Source organism: Scyliorhinus torazame, chromosome 15 (genome assembly GCF_047496885.1).
Source record: "Scyliorhinus torazame isolate Kashiwa2021f chromosome 15, sScyTor2.1, whole genome shotgun sequence".
Lineage (NCBI taxonomy): Eukaryota > Metazoa > Chordata > Chondrichthyes > Carcharhiniformes > Scyliorhinidae > Scyliorhinus > Scyliorhinus torazame.
The window spans coordinates 22276459-22294194 of NC_092721.1; the positions used below are offsets into that span (position 1 = coordinate 22276459).

Genomic DNA, 17736 nt, shown 5'->3' on the forward strand with positions numbered 1-17736 from the left:
TCAATACTCTGTACTCGTCTTTAGCAATCTCTTTTTAACATGCATCACACAAACTTCCTGAAGCGTGTCCTCTTTCCACTCCAATTTTCCCCCCTCTTCTTCCGAAGGCTCATTTTAAACTGGCTCTGAGGACCAGGAGTAGGCAATTTTGGTCCCTCAAGCTTGTATCATCATTCTATTGGATCATGGTTAACCTGTATCCCAATGCCAGTAACCTCGCCTTGATCTATGCCGCTCAATACATAAAAACATAGAAAATGGAAGACAAGTCTGAATGGTGCCAGGGAGACCGTGCCAACCATTCCCACATGTCCTGAGCCTGCCCAGGCTTCCCAGTTGGTGGACAGCCTTCTTCGAGACAATGTCAAAGGTCGTGGGGGTAAGGGTGGAGCCGTGCCCGAGAGTGGCAGTCTTCAGGGTGTCGAACCAGCCAGAACTACATATTGTCATGTGAGAGTACCTTTAAGAAATGGGTGTTCAAGAAATGTACCTTTAAGAAATGGGTGTTTATCAGTGATGTCAGAGTGTTACTTCGTTTTAGACTGTTTGCTGTAGGGTGTGTTTTACTTTCATTTTCAGGGTTGGAGCTGAAGCCAGACAAAGCAGGTGTACTGTTGATCTCTCTGCCATGAAAAGACTATCTCTTGATAATTTGGTGAATTCGGAATTATAAATGTTTTCAGTAGTGAATGTAAACCTAATGTGCTTCTGTTAAAAGGTGTTTCTTAAGGATGTTGTTTGGGAAGTTATTAAGGATTACTTAGTGTTGTATTCTTTGGGGGTTGTATTTGAATTAATGATTGCTAAGATGTTCACTGTATGTTTTAAAAAGGTTAACTTAAGTTCACAGAATAAACATTGTTTTGCTTTAAAAAATGATTTTCCATTTCTGCTGTACCACACCTGTAGAGTGAGCCGTGTGCTCCCCATACCACAATCTATTAAAAGTTGTGGGTCAGGTGAACTCCATGATACGATTTGGGGTTCTCTAAGCCCTGGCCCATAACAAATTGGGGGCTCGAGGGGGATAAACGTCTATCTATTGGATTGGCTTAGTGAACTTAAAGACAGTGAGGGGTGAGCACATTGTAGTTGCTTTTCAGGTGTGGTATTTCAGTTTAAGTAGGGAGTGTGTTGTGGACAATGGCTCTTTCAGAGGCTCTGAAGTTTTTGGGGGTGGAGATGGTCACACGCAGCACCTTATGGACAGGGACTAAAAGCAGACGGTTAGATTTGGCAAAAACATTGCAGTTAACATTACCTGACAAAATGCGAAACAATGAGGTAATTATGGCGGTGGCTAAGCATTTAAAGTTGCCTGAAATACAGCTTGACTCATTGGAAATGGCAAAAATTCAGTTACAAATTAAACAAATTGAATATGAGAAAGAATTAAAACAGCTTGAATACAAAAGAGAGGAACAAGAAAGAGAGAGCGGCAAATGAAAGAGAAAGTGATAGAGAGGAAAAAGAAAAGGAGAGAGAAGAAAGGAGAAAAGAAAGAATAGCCCTAGCAGAACAAAAAGAAAGAGAAAGGGAGATACAGATCAGGGAAAAAGATAAAGAGAGAGAGTTTGAACTTCAGAAAATGGCCATGAAACATGACAGTCAGTTCAAATTGGCAGACATAAAGGGAAATGCACAGTTGGATGATAGTGATGAGGATAGTGAGAAAGAGCATCAAAGTCGAAGACTTGGTGGGGATCTATTTAAATATGTCCACGCAGTGCCAAGGTTTGGTGAGAAGGAGGTAGAAACATTTTTCGTTTCATTTGAGAAGGTGGTTAAACAAATGAAATGGCCACAGGACATGTGAGTATTACTGATTCAAACAAAGCTGATAGGTAGGGCTAGTGAAGTGTTTGCGTCACTACCGGAGGAGATTTCTGGGACATATGAGGAGGTGGAAAAATCCATCTTAGGTGCATATGAACTGGTGCCTGAAGCCTACAGACAAAGGTTTAGAAATTTAAAGAAAGAATTTGGTCAAACATACATGGAGTTTGAAAGGCTTAAACAGAGTAATTTTGATAGGTGGATAAGGGCTTTGAAAATAGACCAAACATATGAAACTCTCAAAGAAATTATACTTTTGGAGGAGTTTAAAAATTCAATTCCTGATGTGGAGAGCAGAGGGTTAAAACTGTGAGGTTAGCAGCTGAAATGGCAGATGACTATGAATTAGTTCATAAATCAAAGCTTGGTTTCCGACATCAATTTCAGCCTGTGAGGGATAGAAACTGGGGAAATCAGGAATACTCAAGTGGTAAAAGTAAAGGTGATCTGATGGGAGATAATGAGGAGAGTGTACCTCAGATTAAAAAATAAATCCAGGAGGGTGGAAAAGAAATGAAAAGTTTCAAATGTTTTCACTGTAATAAACTAGGCCATGTAATGTCACAGTGTTGGTGGATGAAGAAAAGCACTGGGAAGGCTGATGTGGTAAAATAGGTTAAGACAGTGGGGTTTGTTATAGTGGTAAAGGAAAGCCCAAGTGAAGTGAAGGAGGTGCAAAAGATTGTACAGCCTGATCAAGAGGTGATTGATAAGAAGGTGCCAGATCTCTTTAAAGAATTTACTTATGTGGGTAAAGTTTACTCATGTGTATCAGAAGGAGCAGGTAAAGAAGTCACAATTTTAAGAGATACGGGAGCTGGTCAATCTTTAATGGTAAGAGATGAGGAGTTATGTAGTTTGGGAAGAATGCTGCCAGAAAAGGTGGTAATATGTGGAATTCAGGGTGAGAGGAGTAGTGTTCCATTATATAAGGTAAGGTTGGAAAGTCCAGTGAAGAGTGGTGATGTGGTAGTAGGAGTAATAGAGAAACTATCTTGTCCAGGAATACAGTTTATCTTGGGTAATGATATAGCTGGATCGCAGGTGGGAGTGATGCCTACTGTGGTTGATAAGCCAATGGAAAATCAGACAACTGAAGTGTTGAAGGACAAATATCCTGGGATTTCTCCGGATTGTGCAGCAACAAGGTCGCAAAGTCACAGGTTAAGACAAGAGGTAAAATCAGAGAGTGAAGATAAAGGTGAAGTGCAAATATCAGAAACGATTTTTGATCAGATAATTAGAAAAGAACAGGTGGAGGATGAGGCGGATATTTTTAGTTCAGGAGAATTGGCGGAGTTACAACAGAAAGATGTAGAAATAGAACGGATGTATCAGAAAGCATATACGGAAGAGGAATCTGAGAGTATACCAGAGTGTTATTACCGCAAAAGTAATGTCTTGATGAGAAAATGGAGACCTTTACATATACAGGCGGATGAAAAGTGGGCAGAAGATCATCAAGTAGTATTGCCGGTAGGGTATAGAAAGGAGGTGTTGCGAGTTGCACATGAGGTACCAGTGGGAGGTCATTTGGGAATAAGGAAAACTCAAGCTAAAATCCAGAAACATTTTTATTGGCCTGGACTACATAAAGATGTAGTTAAATTTTGTCAATCATGTCACACATGTCAAGTGATAGGGAAACCTCAAGCAGTGATAAAACCAGTGCCTTTAATACACATTCCAGCATTTGAGGAACCTTCTACAAGGGTCCTAATTGATTGCATAGGATCGCTTCCTGAAATGAAAAGTGGGAATCAATATCTTTTGACTATAATGGATGTGTCCACTAGGTTTCCAGAGGCCACTCCATTACGTAATATTACAGCTAAAAAGATTGTGGACGAGTTACTTAAATTCTTTACTAGATATGGACTACCCACAGAAATACAATCGGGTCAAGGATCAAATTTTACCTCAAGGTTATTCAAAGAGGTTATGGATAGCTTTGGAATAAAAAAAATTAAATCAACTGCGTACCATCCAGAATCCGGAGGAAAAATGAACTGACCTGAAAGAGTTATTGATAACACATGGGCAAGTTTGTAGAGATAAATTGGGAAGTACTAAAATGGCTATACATGATGTAGATGTGGGAACTGCTGTTCCAATCAAACAACATCCATATAGACTTAACCCTTTAAAATTGGCACAGGTTAACAAAGAGATTGAGAGTATGCTTAAAAATGGCGTAATTGAAGTGGGTTGCAGCCAATGGAGCTCACCCATAGTGATGGTACCTAAACCAGACGGTACCCAACGGTTGTGTGTGGACTACAGAAAGGTTAATGCAGTTACAAGAATGGACTCTTATCCTGTCCCATGTTTGGAGGATTGCATTGATAAAGTGGGACAATCAGCTTTTATTTCCAAACTGGATTTACTTAAAGGTTACTGGCAGGTACCTTTATCCGAAAGGGCAAAGGAGATTTCAGCTTTTGTGACACCAGATGTTATGTACCAATTCAAAGTTATGCCATTTGGCATGAAAAACGCACCAGCCACATTTCAACGGTTAACTGACAAAGTTGTTTCAGGATTACCCAATTGTGCGGTATACATCGACAATCTGGTGATTTTCAGCCAGACATGGAAAGAACATTTAAAACATCTGATGGAGTTATTCGATCGACTTCAGGAGGTGGGTTTTGTGATAAGCCTAGCCAAAAGTCAATTTGGAAAAGCCAAAGTCACTTTCCTTGGCCGTACAATCAGACAGGGTCGAATGGTCCCACGGGATGTGAAAACAAAAGTTATTGGGGAGTTTTCGATACCCTCGACACGACGGGAAATAATGCGATTTCTTGGTCTGAGTGGATTTTATCGGACATTCGTATCCGATTTTAGCAGTGTGGTCGCTCCACTGAAGGACTTGCTCAAGAAGCGTAACAAATTCCAGTGGACAGCGGAGTGTCAACAGGCATTTGACGGCCTGAAGGCGGTGTGAACCACTGCTCCTGTGTTAGCCATCCCAAATTATACGAAACCATTCAAAGTGGCTGTTGATGCGAGTGATGTGGGCGTGGGTGCGGTGCTTCTACAAGACGACGGCAAAGGCTAGAGCGGCCTATTGGTTATTTTTCAAAGAAATTGAATTCTCGCCAGAAAAAGTATTCCACGATTGAGAAGGAGACTTTGAGTTTGGTGCTGGCTTTGCAACATTTTCACATTTATGTGACCAGCAATCCGTCTGACACCATTATATATACTGATCATAATCCGTTGACGTTTTTGGAGCGATTCCGGAATAACAATGAAAGGCTGTTTCGCTGGAGTTTATTTTACATTATTGTTCATTTAAAAAGAGTACATGGGCAGGTCGAGAAAACGTGATAGCCGATGCTTCGTCACAAATATGATGAAGGGAAGCAGTTTCAGTTGGAAGAAGAACGAAAGGAAAATGGACTATATTATTATACCTGTTTGCTTGTGTTGTTTTTTGAAACAAAAAAGTATATTTACTGTGTGCATTTGTTAAAGGATAGTGAAAAGGTGAAAAATGAAACCATCTTGAAGTTGATGGTTCATTTTAATTTCTTGGGGGGAGGTGTCATGTGAGAGTACCTTTAAGAAATGGATGTTTAAGAAATGTACCTTTAAGAAATGGGTGTTTATCAGTGACGTCAGGGTGTGGGTGGAGCTGGGCTGTCTGTCCGCTTTTTACTTTCGTTTTAGGCTGTTTGCTGCGGGGTGTGTTTTAGTTTTGTTTTCAGAGTTGGAGCTGAAGCCAGACAAAGCAGGTGTACTGTTGATCTCTCTGCCACGAAAAGACTATCTCTTGATCATCTGATGAATTCAGAATTTTAAATGTTTTCAGTAGTAAATGTAAACCTCATGTGCTTCTGTTAAAAGGTGTTTCTTAAGTCTTCTGGATGTTGTTTGGGAAGTTATTAAGGATTACTTAGTGTTGTGTTCTTTGTGGTTGTATTTGAATTGATGGTTGCTAAGATGTTCACTGTATGTTTTAAAAAGGTTAACTTAAGTTCATAGAATAAACATTGTTTTGCTTAAAAAAATACTTTTCCTTTTCTGCTGTACTACACCTGTAGAGTGGGCCGTGTGCTCCCCATACCACAATCTATTAAAAGTTGTGGGTCAGGTGAACTCCATGATACACTTTGGGGTTCTCTAAACCCTGACCCATAACAATATGGGGAAGAGGGCGGATCCCCTTGCTTTTGCTTCCATAATTGCATGCCGGAGAATCCTGCTCGGCTGGCGATCAGCAGCACCTCCCACAACTGCGGACTGGCTCGCAGACCTGTTGGAATTTCCCCGTCTGGAGAAGATCAAGTACACCATCCGCAAGTCAGACGTGGGCTTCCACAAAGCGCGGGGACTAGTCATCAGCCTGTTCCAAGATCTGTTCGAATAGCGAATTGGGAGGGAGAGGTCTGGAGTGGGGGGCAACGAGGGAAGACAGGCCGCAGAGAGCAGATAGGAACGGGGGGGTGAGGGGGAGGGGGGGGGGGAGGAGGAACCGAGGGAGACATCAGGAAGAGACATGGGAAAAGACTGAGGGGGGGGGGAGGAGGCAAACAAAGCCATGGGGCAACAGCAACAAATATAAAGCGAAAGAGAGCCGACAACATATACTATGGAAAGGGACAACATGGAGCCCAAAGCACAGAAAGGGGAGGGCGGGTAGGGAAGGGAAGTAAGGCCGATGAAAGGGGAACTTTTAAATTGTGCATACAACCATCTTGCTCACCTATTGTATAGTGTACTGATGTAAACATACAACAAAAATATTTTTTTTAAAAGAAATATAGAAAATTGGAGCACGAATAGGTCATCCAGCGCTTCAAACCTGCTCTGTCATTCATTATGATCATGACTGATCATCCAACTCAGTTACCTGTTCCACTTTCCCCCATATCCTTTGATCCCTTTAGCCCCAAAAGCAATATCTAACGCCTTCTTTAAAACATGCGATATAAGGGATTCTCCAGCCTCCCAACTGTGTGTTTCCCGGCAGCGGGAGGCAGCCCACCATTATCTGGCAGCGGGATTCTCTGTTCCCTCCGAAGTCAATGACGATTCCCATTAAAGCCACCCCACGCTGCCGATAAACTCGCGGGCGGGGATACGCTGCGAGCAGAACCAGAGAATCCTGAACGGCCAGGGAATTCCGGTCAATATTTTGGACTCAACTACGTCAGTACTAAATGTTCTGCCCCATATTCTCAGTAAGAAGTCTTACAACACCAGATTAAAGTCCAACAGGTTTGTTTGGAGTCAAGTGATGAAGGAGCTGCTCTCTGAAAGCTAGTAACTCCAAACAAACCTGTTGGACTAACCTGGTTGTTGTAAGACTTCTTACTGTGCCCACCCCAGTCCAACGCCGGCATCTCCACATCATGGCTACCAGATCCTCAGAAAGTGACCCCTTATTCCGGACTCTCCCGCCATTGGGAACATCCTTCCTGCATCTTCCCTGTCTAGTCCTGTTAGAATTTTAAAGGTTTCTATGGGAACCCCCTCATTCTTCTGAACTCCAGCGAATATAACCCTAACTGACTCAATCTCTCCTCATACGTCAATCCCGCCATCCCAGGAATCGGTCTGGTAAACTTTCTGTTAATACACTTTACCAGACTATTTCCAGACCGGTAATAAACCAGCCTGGTAATACAGTTACATAACAATGATCTATCTCGATGTGTTTAACCATAGCTTTATAAAACTAATATAAATTCAACTGATTTGTATTCCAGTCCCCTTGCAATAAAGGCTAATATTCCATTATATTTTTTTAATTACTTTTGCTGAAATATGACATTGACAGTAAAGATGTGGGCGGGATTGTGGGGCTGTATCCCGAAGCTGGCGGGAAAACAGGCGGCAACGACTCTGGCGTCAATGGCCCCCGAAAGTGAGGAATTCTCGCTTTTCTATGGGGCTAGGTTGCCGCCGGAAAGGTCCCATCAGCACCAGCCAGCACCGAAGGGCCGGCGCGAGTTCGCGCATGCGCGGAACGGCCGGTGTATTTCCGCACATGCTCGGGGGTTCCCATCTCCGCGCCGTCCCCGGGCAATATGGCGGAGCCCTGCAGGGGCCCAGCGCGGAGGAAAGAAGGCCCCCACGGAACCAGCCCGCCCGCAGATCGGTAGGCTCCGATCACGGGCCAGGCCACCGTGGGGCCCCTCCCAGGGTCGCATTCCCCTGTGCCCCCCCTCCAGGACTGCCCCGCACACTTACCTGCCAGGTCCCGCCGTGTGTGAGTAATTCACGCCGGCGGGACTGGGCAAAACTTGACGGTCCATCGGGGCCCGGAGATTCGCCGGAGGGGCCACTGTCAACGGCCCCCATCCGGCATGCAAAACGGCGCCAGAGAATATGGAAGCTGGCATCGGGGCGAGATTCGCGCCTCACCCCGGGGATTCTCCTACCTGCCGCAGGGTGGAGGAATCACGGCCGTGAGATTTATTAAGAGCCGATATTGGGCCAAACAGTGAGCATCAGGCTCGAGAGGGACAATTAGACATGTTTTCATGACAAGAGGAGTATGACAAAGCTGTGGACTGTCACCAAAGTTATTTAACCTGTATACAAAACAAATATTCAAAGAATCAGCTGAGCCTCCAGGGGCCCAAATTAGAGTCATGAACGTAACAAATTTTCAGTATGCTGATGACACAGTGCTACTTGCAGAATCAGGAAAGGTCCTGCTAAAGATAGCAGACCAAGTAAAATCGAGAAGTTTCAAAAATGGATTGAGTACGAACATCAAAAAGACAAAAACAATAGTCGTGAGAATGAATACATTGGAAGAAATGAAAGTGAAGATTGAAGTGGATGGTGTCACACTGGAGCAAGTAGATAAGTTTATCGATTTAGGACAAATGAAAACAAAAGATAGAATCAGAGAATCCCTAAAGTGCAGAAGGAGGCCATTCGGCCCATCGAGTCTACACCGAATGTTTGAAAGGCCACCCTACCTAAGCCCACACCCCCACCCTAATCCCTTAACGCCACCTCACCTTTTAGACACAAAGTGATGATTTATCATAGCCAATCCACCTGACCTGCACATCTTTGGACTGAGGGAAGAAACCGAAGCCCCCGGAGGAAACCCACGCAGACACGGAGAACGTGCAAACTCCACAGTCACCTAAGGTCGGAATCGAAACTGCGGCCCTGGCGCTATGGGGCAGCAGTGCTAACCATTGTGCCACCATTCCACCCCTGGAAGATGTGATGCAGAAATTAGAATCGAGTTGGCCAGAAGTAATTTTGTGAAGATGAAGGATGTGTTAACAACAAGTAAACTCAAGTTTCTAACAAGTAAAACTCTCTACGGTGCTACATTTAATCCATTTTCTGTTATGCTTCTGAAACCTGGACAATGGGGCAATTCTCCGGCCTTGTCGTGTCCGGTGCAAATCCCGCTATGTCAGGGGAATTCCAGGAGAGGCCCAAAACAGGATTTGATCCAGGGACCAAACAGTTTTCAATGCTTCCGGCCCGCTCCAGCTGGCTTGATCAAGAGCTCACGCAAAGGCGAGAACTTGATTAGAGCTCGTTTGCATTCATTTTAATTTCACTAGTGAGATTAACGTCAAATGCAGTAGCATTCCCGCACCACCCCCAGCTCCCCACCCCAGCGGGAAGTTACCCGGGCGCGAATCACTACTTAAAAGTCTTTAAAAGCAGGGACCAGGCGCCTCAGACTCTGAAGGGGATCAAAGAGATGAGAACTCCTCCACACTTACCCCCAGGGAGCGCAAGTGCACAGTCACTGGCCAGGTGGGGGGGGGGGGGGGGGGGTCCTTCAAAGGAGCTGGAGGTTGGGGCGACTCTAGCTGGTCTGGAGGGGGCCACACAGCCCTTTGCAACTTTTTACTCACATTTATTTTATTAACAGTGCCAGCTAATTTAAGGCCACCCCCAAATCATTTCCAGTTATGTAACCAAGGGGTGGTGTGCGCGCTGTCCCAATGGCTATTATTTATGTATGAAGCCAGACGTTAAGTGTTGGCATGCTCTGTTCAAAGGCATTAAAGAGTGAAAAGTGGCCATCACTGTTAAACTTTGTCCTGTTGTCAATAGTGGTGAGCAGGAGCAGAATTCCTGGGTGACGTTCAGGCATTCCTAGCCTCATAGAGATATCACCAGCGTCTCAGTACAGATCAACCAAACAAGTAAAGTTTAAGAATCAGCAACATGATCTTCTGAATCTGTACGGCCTAAATTCATGTATGGTGCCTTTACTCAAAGAGTCATTAGCAGGGCATCAATCTTTTTTTAATTTGTTCACGGGGTGTGGGTATCATAGGTTCAGCCAGCACTTACTGCCCATTTTTAATTACCCTCAGGAAGCTGGTGGTGTGCCACCTTCTTGAACCGCTGCAGTGCATGTGGTGTAGGTATTCCCACAGAGCTGGTAGGGTGGGAGATCCAGGATTTTGACCCAACAACAGTGATGGAACGGTGATATATTTCCAAGTAAGGATGAATTTGTGTTGATATGGTGCCTTTCACATTCTTAAGACATTCAAAGAGCTTCAAAGTCACTCAAATTTACACTTGAATTGTTATTATATAGGCAGACATTTTGTGCCCAGCAAGTCTGAACAAATAACATAAAATCATTATATATGGCATTGGCTGAGGGAAGAATGCTGGTCAGGACACCAGTCAACTCCCTTGCTCTTCTTCGAACAGTGGCCTGGGATCTACTGTGTCCAGTGAAGCAGAGCACCTGAGCTTTGGTGTTACATCCCATTGGAATGATGTCACCGGAGACAATGCAGCACTCCCTCAAGCCACCGGCTGGCCACTACATCACCATGTCGGCAACATTCATCGCAAATTGGCCGAGAAGTTCTTCTTCGGTGGGAATGCCGCAAGGCGGATTTTGTGTCACTCATGCTCTGTGACACCAACCCAGATTGAAATCCAGGGTTAACTCAATTGGTAGGATCTGGGTGAGGTAATCCGCAAAACTGGATCACAAGGTGGGGGACGGGAGTGGAACACTGCTGCTGTGAGCCTCACCAATTGCGGTAGTGGAGTATGAGCTGCACGTGAGCAGTATTTATATGAGCTGCACTATTTTTCAACAGATTAAGAAAGATTCTGCTGGGCCAGTGTGATTGATCCCTCATGATTCGCTGCACGTGAGCGATGGAGGGAGGGGAATCAGTTAAAATTTAAACCCCACCTCCTCAGCAATCCTGGATGCCAGAACACATTAGGGGCTTCTTGACAATGGCAGGATACCAACAAAGGGAAATAAACAGATATCCCTATTTGCCTCAACTAACGAGATTCCCCCACCCAGTGTGTAATATCCACTATTCTTTCTAAAAGGAAACCCTGATGTGGAAGCGACCAATGGGGAAATGGGAGAATGGCTCCCGAGCGAATTTCGCTCCTCCATTTAGGAACTGACAGAAAACGGGTGGGTAAAGCGCAGAGAACCTCATTCAGAATGACTGAGAAGCAGAGAGAATATTCTACAATGTCTTTTGCTGTGTTCAGAATTCTATGGCTGCAGTTGGCTGATGCCTTATATTGATTTACCTTCGATCCTTTCACAGAGTTTGTGCAGGTAATGCATGGGACACGCCTCGCACAGTTTGATCTGAGTCTTAGCGTTCTGTAGGGCGGCAGCGGTGCTAAAGGCTTGCTTCAAGGTCAGCATGACTTCATCCACCTGTCAAAAAGGCACAATCCAAAATGAGTTGCTGCACAAGGAAAATATCTTCTGCTTGAGAAAGAAAAAAAAATACAACGGTTAAAAGAATGTTTCTACTTTAGCCAGAACTTACATTTATATAGCACCTTGAACATGGCAAAATGTCTTGATGTGTTTCACAGGAGCATTAATCAAACAATATTTGGCTCAGGGTTGGCTTCCAAAAGGCATTTGATCAGGTGCTGCACAACAGGGCAAGGTTGGAGCTGGAGGAATGATTTGTGGGGATTGGTGTGAGGAGTTTTGCTCTTCCTACACCTACACCTTGACCTACACCTTGGTGTACAGGACACAGTTTTTGTGTGCATGACAGGAAATTTGAAAGTATTGTGTGAACCGTGAGGAAGATAGTGCTGAACGTCAGAAGGCCAGTTTCAGGTATTGAAGCTTTGAAGGATCTGGATGATTGGCATGTTTGTTTCCCTGTAGTAAAAGGACTTTTGTTTGACATAGTGAAAAGTTATTAATCAATTACTTTTTAAAAGTTTTTTTATGAATCCTATTGTCACTATAGTTCATTGGTTCTGTACAGTGTATAATGGGCCATGTGCATGGAAGTGCCATAGCTTGGCAAGGACAGCAAGGGGACGGCAAGGTGGGTGGGGCCATACATTGGCATTGTTGGAAGAGGGGGGCCTTTTGAACTTACCTTTTAAAAGGTCCTCTTATGCAGACTGTGTTGCACAACACCTGAGTGTGCCATGAACGACGATGCCCTAAAAGTCTGGCCCAGCTCCAAGAAATACGTGGAGGACTAGGACTTGCCTATCCCCACAATGGTGCTGACCAAGTCGGGAGTGCTGGGTTGAAGATGAGGGTTAAACACACAAACGACCTTATGCCTAAAAGGGATGTTCATTCTATAGGTTACTTGGGAAGGCTACTGTCTCACAAGGTACTGTCATTGCTTTATTGCTGATCTGTTCTTTAAAACATATTTTGCTTTCATTAAGTTAAATTAACAAAAAGTGGGAGAATGCCAAACTTGGAAGGAATTTTGATTTAATTATCAAACAGAATGGGCCATCTATGAAATAATCCTTTCTAGATAAAAATAAGATAATCAGCAAGAAATCCAATGAACAATGCAGGAGAAAGTGATTACAATAGAGCACAATACCAAAGGGAGTTAGTGAGTAGGAGAGTAGAGTAGGTGGATTTTAAGGAAACTGAATTGTTATGAGGGGGAGAAAAGAATCAAAGGATATGAAGACAGGGACCAGATGCCCGTTGTGAGTCCGCCCCGCTACTGCTGCTAGCGAGGACGAAGAATTTGGTGCCATTCACTGCCGTGATTGGACAGAGAATCCAGCTCAGGTTTCGATGAGGTAGATTGGGAGGAGGTTCGTGTGCAGCATGAACCCAACGTAGACTCGCTGGCCTATAAATTCTGTGCGGCGCATTAGGTAAAGAACTGACAAAATCATCACCGCTAATTGCATTCTGAATACAAGTGGACCTCCTGTGGCATTGCTCATAGCTGGGATCAGAATTGTGGTTTTGATGTTGACTGCAGTCACAGCACAGTTTAAACACAAGTGCGGGTCAGCTATCATTGCGCTGCAGCAAGCTTATCAAAACTATTTAAATCAGGTGACTACGTAAAACATGACCCTCCCTACTGATACGGACAGAGGCAAACCTCAGCTTTAATGTTTGTTCTATTATTTACTAACCATTTCACAAAACGTGTTAATCTGAATCATTTTTCTCTCCTCCTGTCAATGCACGCGGCAGTTTGCTTAAGACGCAGGTACTTTATTTGTTTATTCTTACAAAAGTCTGAGAGCAGATGCAAAAACAGCTTCTTCCCCACTGTTACCAAACTCCTAATCGACCCTCGTGTGGACTGATGGACTTATGGACACTACTGAGTAGTGCTACACTCTTGCATGCTTCACCCGACGCCTGACTTTCTGTATTTGCATTGTGAATTTTATATTTGCCCTATTATGGGGGCAATTCTCCAATATGGAGCCCAAGTGTTCGCGCCGTCATGAACGCCGTTGCATTTCACGACAGCGCGAACCAGGCCTGGGTACGATCAACTCTGGCCCCCACAGGGGACCAGCATGGCGCTGGAGTGGTTCACGCCACTCCAGCTTCTTTTCGCGGCGCCAAATGGGTGCTGTGCCAACCCGCGCATGCGCAGTTCGGCCGCGCCAACCTGGGCATGGAACTTCTTTAGCACGGCGGCCCGGACTCAACATGGTGTCGGTGTTCAGGGGCCTGCCACGCCAGAAAGTAGGCCCGGGGGGGGGGGGGGGGGGGGGGGGGGAGGCCGGCCTGCCGATTGTAGGCCAGACCCCATCGGAGGCCCTCCCTGGTGAAGGAGCCCCCCTCCCCACACAGGATGACCCCCCCCCCGACCGTTCGCGCAGAGTTCCCGGGTGCCTACACGGCCGAGCCAACACTTAATATTAAACTATGCAAGACTCAGATCCTCTTTGCGAGACCCACTGAACATACAATATACAACAGACCTTTCATTTGTAATCTGCAACTGAAGCATTTTGCAATGTAAAATAATTATTTGTATACTGAAATATTCATAATTGTGCAATGCTTTTATTGTTTTTTATTTTAATTATTGCCTACGACTATGTTATGCATTATAATTACTTGTTTTATTTGTTTCATCTTAACAATAGTGGGTGACACAGTGGTTAGCACAGCTGTCTCACAGTATCAGGGACCCGGGTTCAATTCCGGCCTCAGCTGACTGTCTGTGTGGGGTTTACACATTCTCCCCGTGTCTGCGTGGGTTTCCTCCGGTGCTCCGGTTTCCTCCCACAGTCCAAAGATGTGCAGGTTAGGTGGATTGGCCCTGCAAAATTGTCGCTTAGTTTCCAAAGGTTAAGGGGACAATTCTCCGAGCCCCGCGCCGGGCCAGAGAATCGGCGCAACCGCGCCACAACGCCGGCGTGCGGTTCTCCGAGGTGCGGAGAATCGGTGCCATTTGCGCCGGTGCATTTGGCACGGCAACGGTTGCGGGCCGCTGGAATTGGCGGGACCGCCGATTCTCCAGCCCGGATGGGCCGAGCAGCCGCGCCGATACGACAGAGTCCCGCCGGCGCCGTTCACCCCTGGTCGCTGCCAGCGGGAACTCTGTGCGAACAATCGGGGGGCGGCCATAGGGGGGGGGCTCCAATGGGGTCTGGCCCTCGATCGGGGCCCACCGATCGGCAGGCCGGCCTCTCCCCCCCGGGCTTACTTTCTGGCGCGGCCGGCCCCTGAACACCGACTCCATCTTGAGTCGGGGCCGGCGCGCCAAAGAAGTTCCCCGTGCATGCGCAGGATTGCGCGGCCCAACTGCGCATGTGCGGGGTGGCTCAGCGCCCATTTGGCACCACGAAAGGAGGCTGGAGCGGCGTGAACGGCTCCAGTGCCGTGCTGGGGGCCAGAATCGGTCGTACGCGGGCCCGGTTCACGCCGTCGTTAAATGCGACGGCGTTCACGATGGCGCAAACACTTGGGCTCCATATTGGAGAATTGCCCCCTAAGTGTGGTTATGGGTTACAGGAATAGGACAGGGGAGTGGGCCTAGGTAGGATACTGTTTCAGCGTGTCGGTGTAGACTTGATGGGCTGAATGGCCTGTAGGGATTCTATGATTTAATGATGACGTGAATTCAGCACTGCCACCATGATGGTTTTTTCATTAAACTAATTCTATCTATCTAACTGACATGGTGGTCATATTAAATGTAGGAGCCAAATAATTTGCCTCAGTTCAGTGTATCCTAGTGCCCAATGCTCTTTTGCTTCTCTGACTGAGATTGCCCAACCCATGCAACGAGAATCAAACTCAAAAGCACTTGTGATCCGCCATTTCCGCTGCCCAACATGAATTGGTTTTGAGACTGCCCAATCTCTCACATTCCAATCCCTCTGTAAACATCAGGAAAAACCCCAATGATCAGGAATAAACAGGAGACTCAGTCAACATTACTGCAATGTCCATGTCCCCTTAGTGGTGGAATGAACAAAGGATGAAGTCGACTCCTGTGGGTTGAGAGTTATTTTTAGTCCCATGAGATTTCTAACATTGAATTTCATTTTCCTAAATCATCTCGAGCATTGGAAAAGATCTTCAATCATTCCTATTAACAAAAATCAGCACTGGACCGAGCAACGCATAGGCAATATTCCACCACAATGTTATTGTGAGGTGGAATAATATTGACACTTTATTCCCCCATATTTAATGAAAAGATTTTAAAATCACTTTTTTAATACTGCATCACATTAGCATCACACTAATACTGGAAACACATGTAACCTCTCTGCATACCTTGTTGGTGCATCACTTTACAATATAATTGATCTCTAGCACAATTGTTTTCCCATAAGAGTCGTAATCAGCTACTTAAAGAAGCAGTATGCAGTCACAGAACAGATTCTATTAAATATGCGCTTCTGGTGTGTTTTGTAGCAAAGCAAAGTAGTAACTACCGTAAATCGCAATGTAAAAGTCAACCTGGCATATAAGGCGATTCCACCTCTCAGGCCCCCCCAGAAAAAGGTGCAATTCAAACAAAACATTTGGAAGGGCGTGAACCAATGGCCACGCTGCACCCGAAAAAGCAGCTCGCCACGGCACAGCGTGGCTGATAGAAGCCAGGAGACCCCGCTCCCAGGATCTACCCAGCTTGCAAAGCCTCACAAAATCTAACGATATCTCGCGAGACATTGTGAAGTGAAGCCCGCTCATTGGAGGCGGGATCATGTTTTACTAGCCCTGCATATTGGAGCGAGACTGCCAGTCTCACATTATAATGCAGTTTCCCGTGAAACCCGAGGCCTTGGGATCTATCCCCTTCGCCTCGGAGACCTCAGGCGAGCACAGTTGCGTACTGGCCTCTACAAACGGGGACCAGAGAGAACGGCACTTATGGGGGTCTCCCAGGTGATCGGAGGCCGGCAGGTGCATGCCCTTTAGACAGGGTGGTACCATGGCATTGCTGGTGCCACTTTGGTGCCAGCATGGCACTGCCAAGGTGCCAAGCTGGTATTTTTTGTGTGCTGACAATCGAGCCGGGGATGTGGGGGCTGGGGACCCTCTCATAGTGTGTTGGGGCTTGGGGGGGGGGGGGTCGGAGGTCGTGTCAGGGTCCTCGGAGATTGGGACGTCATTTAAAAATGGCGTCCCGTTCGCTCGCTATCCTGAGGAGTTCTGGCGAGCAGAGCTCCTCTGTGTAGAAAACGCGGCTTTGTGCCGCCTCAGCCATGCGCTCCCCTCTGAGGCCCCTTATTTAACGCAAGGGTATTTTATAACCATATAAAATATGTTTCTTGCCAATGCAAGTGCCGGGAAACATGTGGTTAAACGTGCTTGTTATGGGACCTCCTCCCATTTAGTTGAATTGCCTCCATAATGTCATTTTGAGCGGGTTTGGCGGGGTGTTTCATGGCAGCCTTCTGGGTAAAATCCATACTGCTATTCAACGACGCTAATCATGTTTTGGGGCCTTGGTGTGTTTCTCCCTGCTCAAGCCCACAGTTTGAAATGTTTTCAAGACTGGGAGCTGAACTCGCTTGTGAGACTGGCTCCTCACACATCGGGGAGACGTTTTGAAAGGGCACCTTGATCTCGCTGTGAGCTTGGGGGTCCCCCCCCCCCCCCCCCTCCAGCAGATGTGTGCATTATCGCACACCCTGCTATGGGACCGCCGAGGGTCCCCTCCCTTTTCGGGACTTTCCCCCCCCTCCCCGCCCCTTTTGGAACTCCACTTTCAGGAGACCCTCCTTTCACTCCCCTAACATTTATTTAGGCCCCTTTATGCTGCCCTTTAATCCCCCCACACTTCATTCCACCCCCTCATTCCCCTCTTTCATGGGCATGGCCCTCCCTCAGGAACAGACCCTTGGCAATGCCACCCGGGGCACCCTGGCTCTGCCACCTGGGCACCCCAGCACTGTCACCCGGGCACCCTGGAGATTCCCCTGCGAGTCTGGCAGAGGTACAAGCTCCTGTTGTGAAGCTCTGGGAGTTTAAGTCATGCCGACTCTTTCCGTCAGATACCAATGATATCTCAAAATGGTGACCACCCATACCTATGCAGGTGCTTCACTTTTATACTTGGTACATAGCTAACCTCCTCTTTTGGGGGGAATTGTTTTAACGGCTTCAATGGTCAACTAATATACCAATATCTATGACAAATGAAATAACTAATATAGGACCGGATTTGT

The 17736-nt window shown here is 46.1% G+C and overlaps 1 protein-coding gene across 3 annotated transcripts in view; it reads right to left on the reverse strand.

Moving 5' to 3' along the window:
• The window catches only part of tbc1d4 (TBC1 domain family, member 4), a 311885-nt gene that overhangs the window by 112617 nt on the left and 181532 nt on the right, over positions 1 to 17736 (reverse strand). For all 3 annotated transcript variants that reach the window (XM_072476149.1, XM_072476150.1, XM_072476151.1), the window contains exon 5: positions 11368 to 11500. In XM_072476149.1, coding sequence (XP_072332250.1) covers positions 11368 to 11500 — 133 coding nt within the window. The remainder of the gene's footprint in view (positions 1 to 11367; positions 11501 to 17736) is intronic.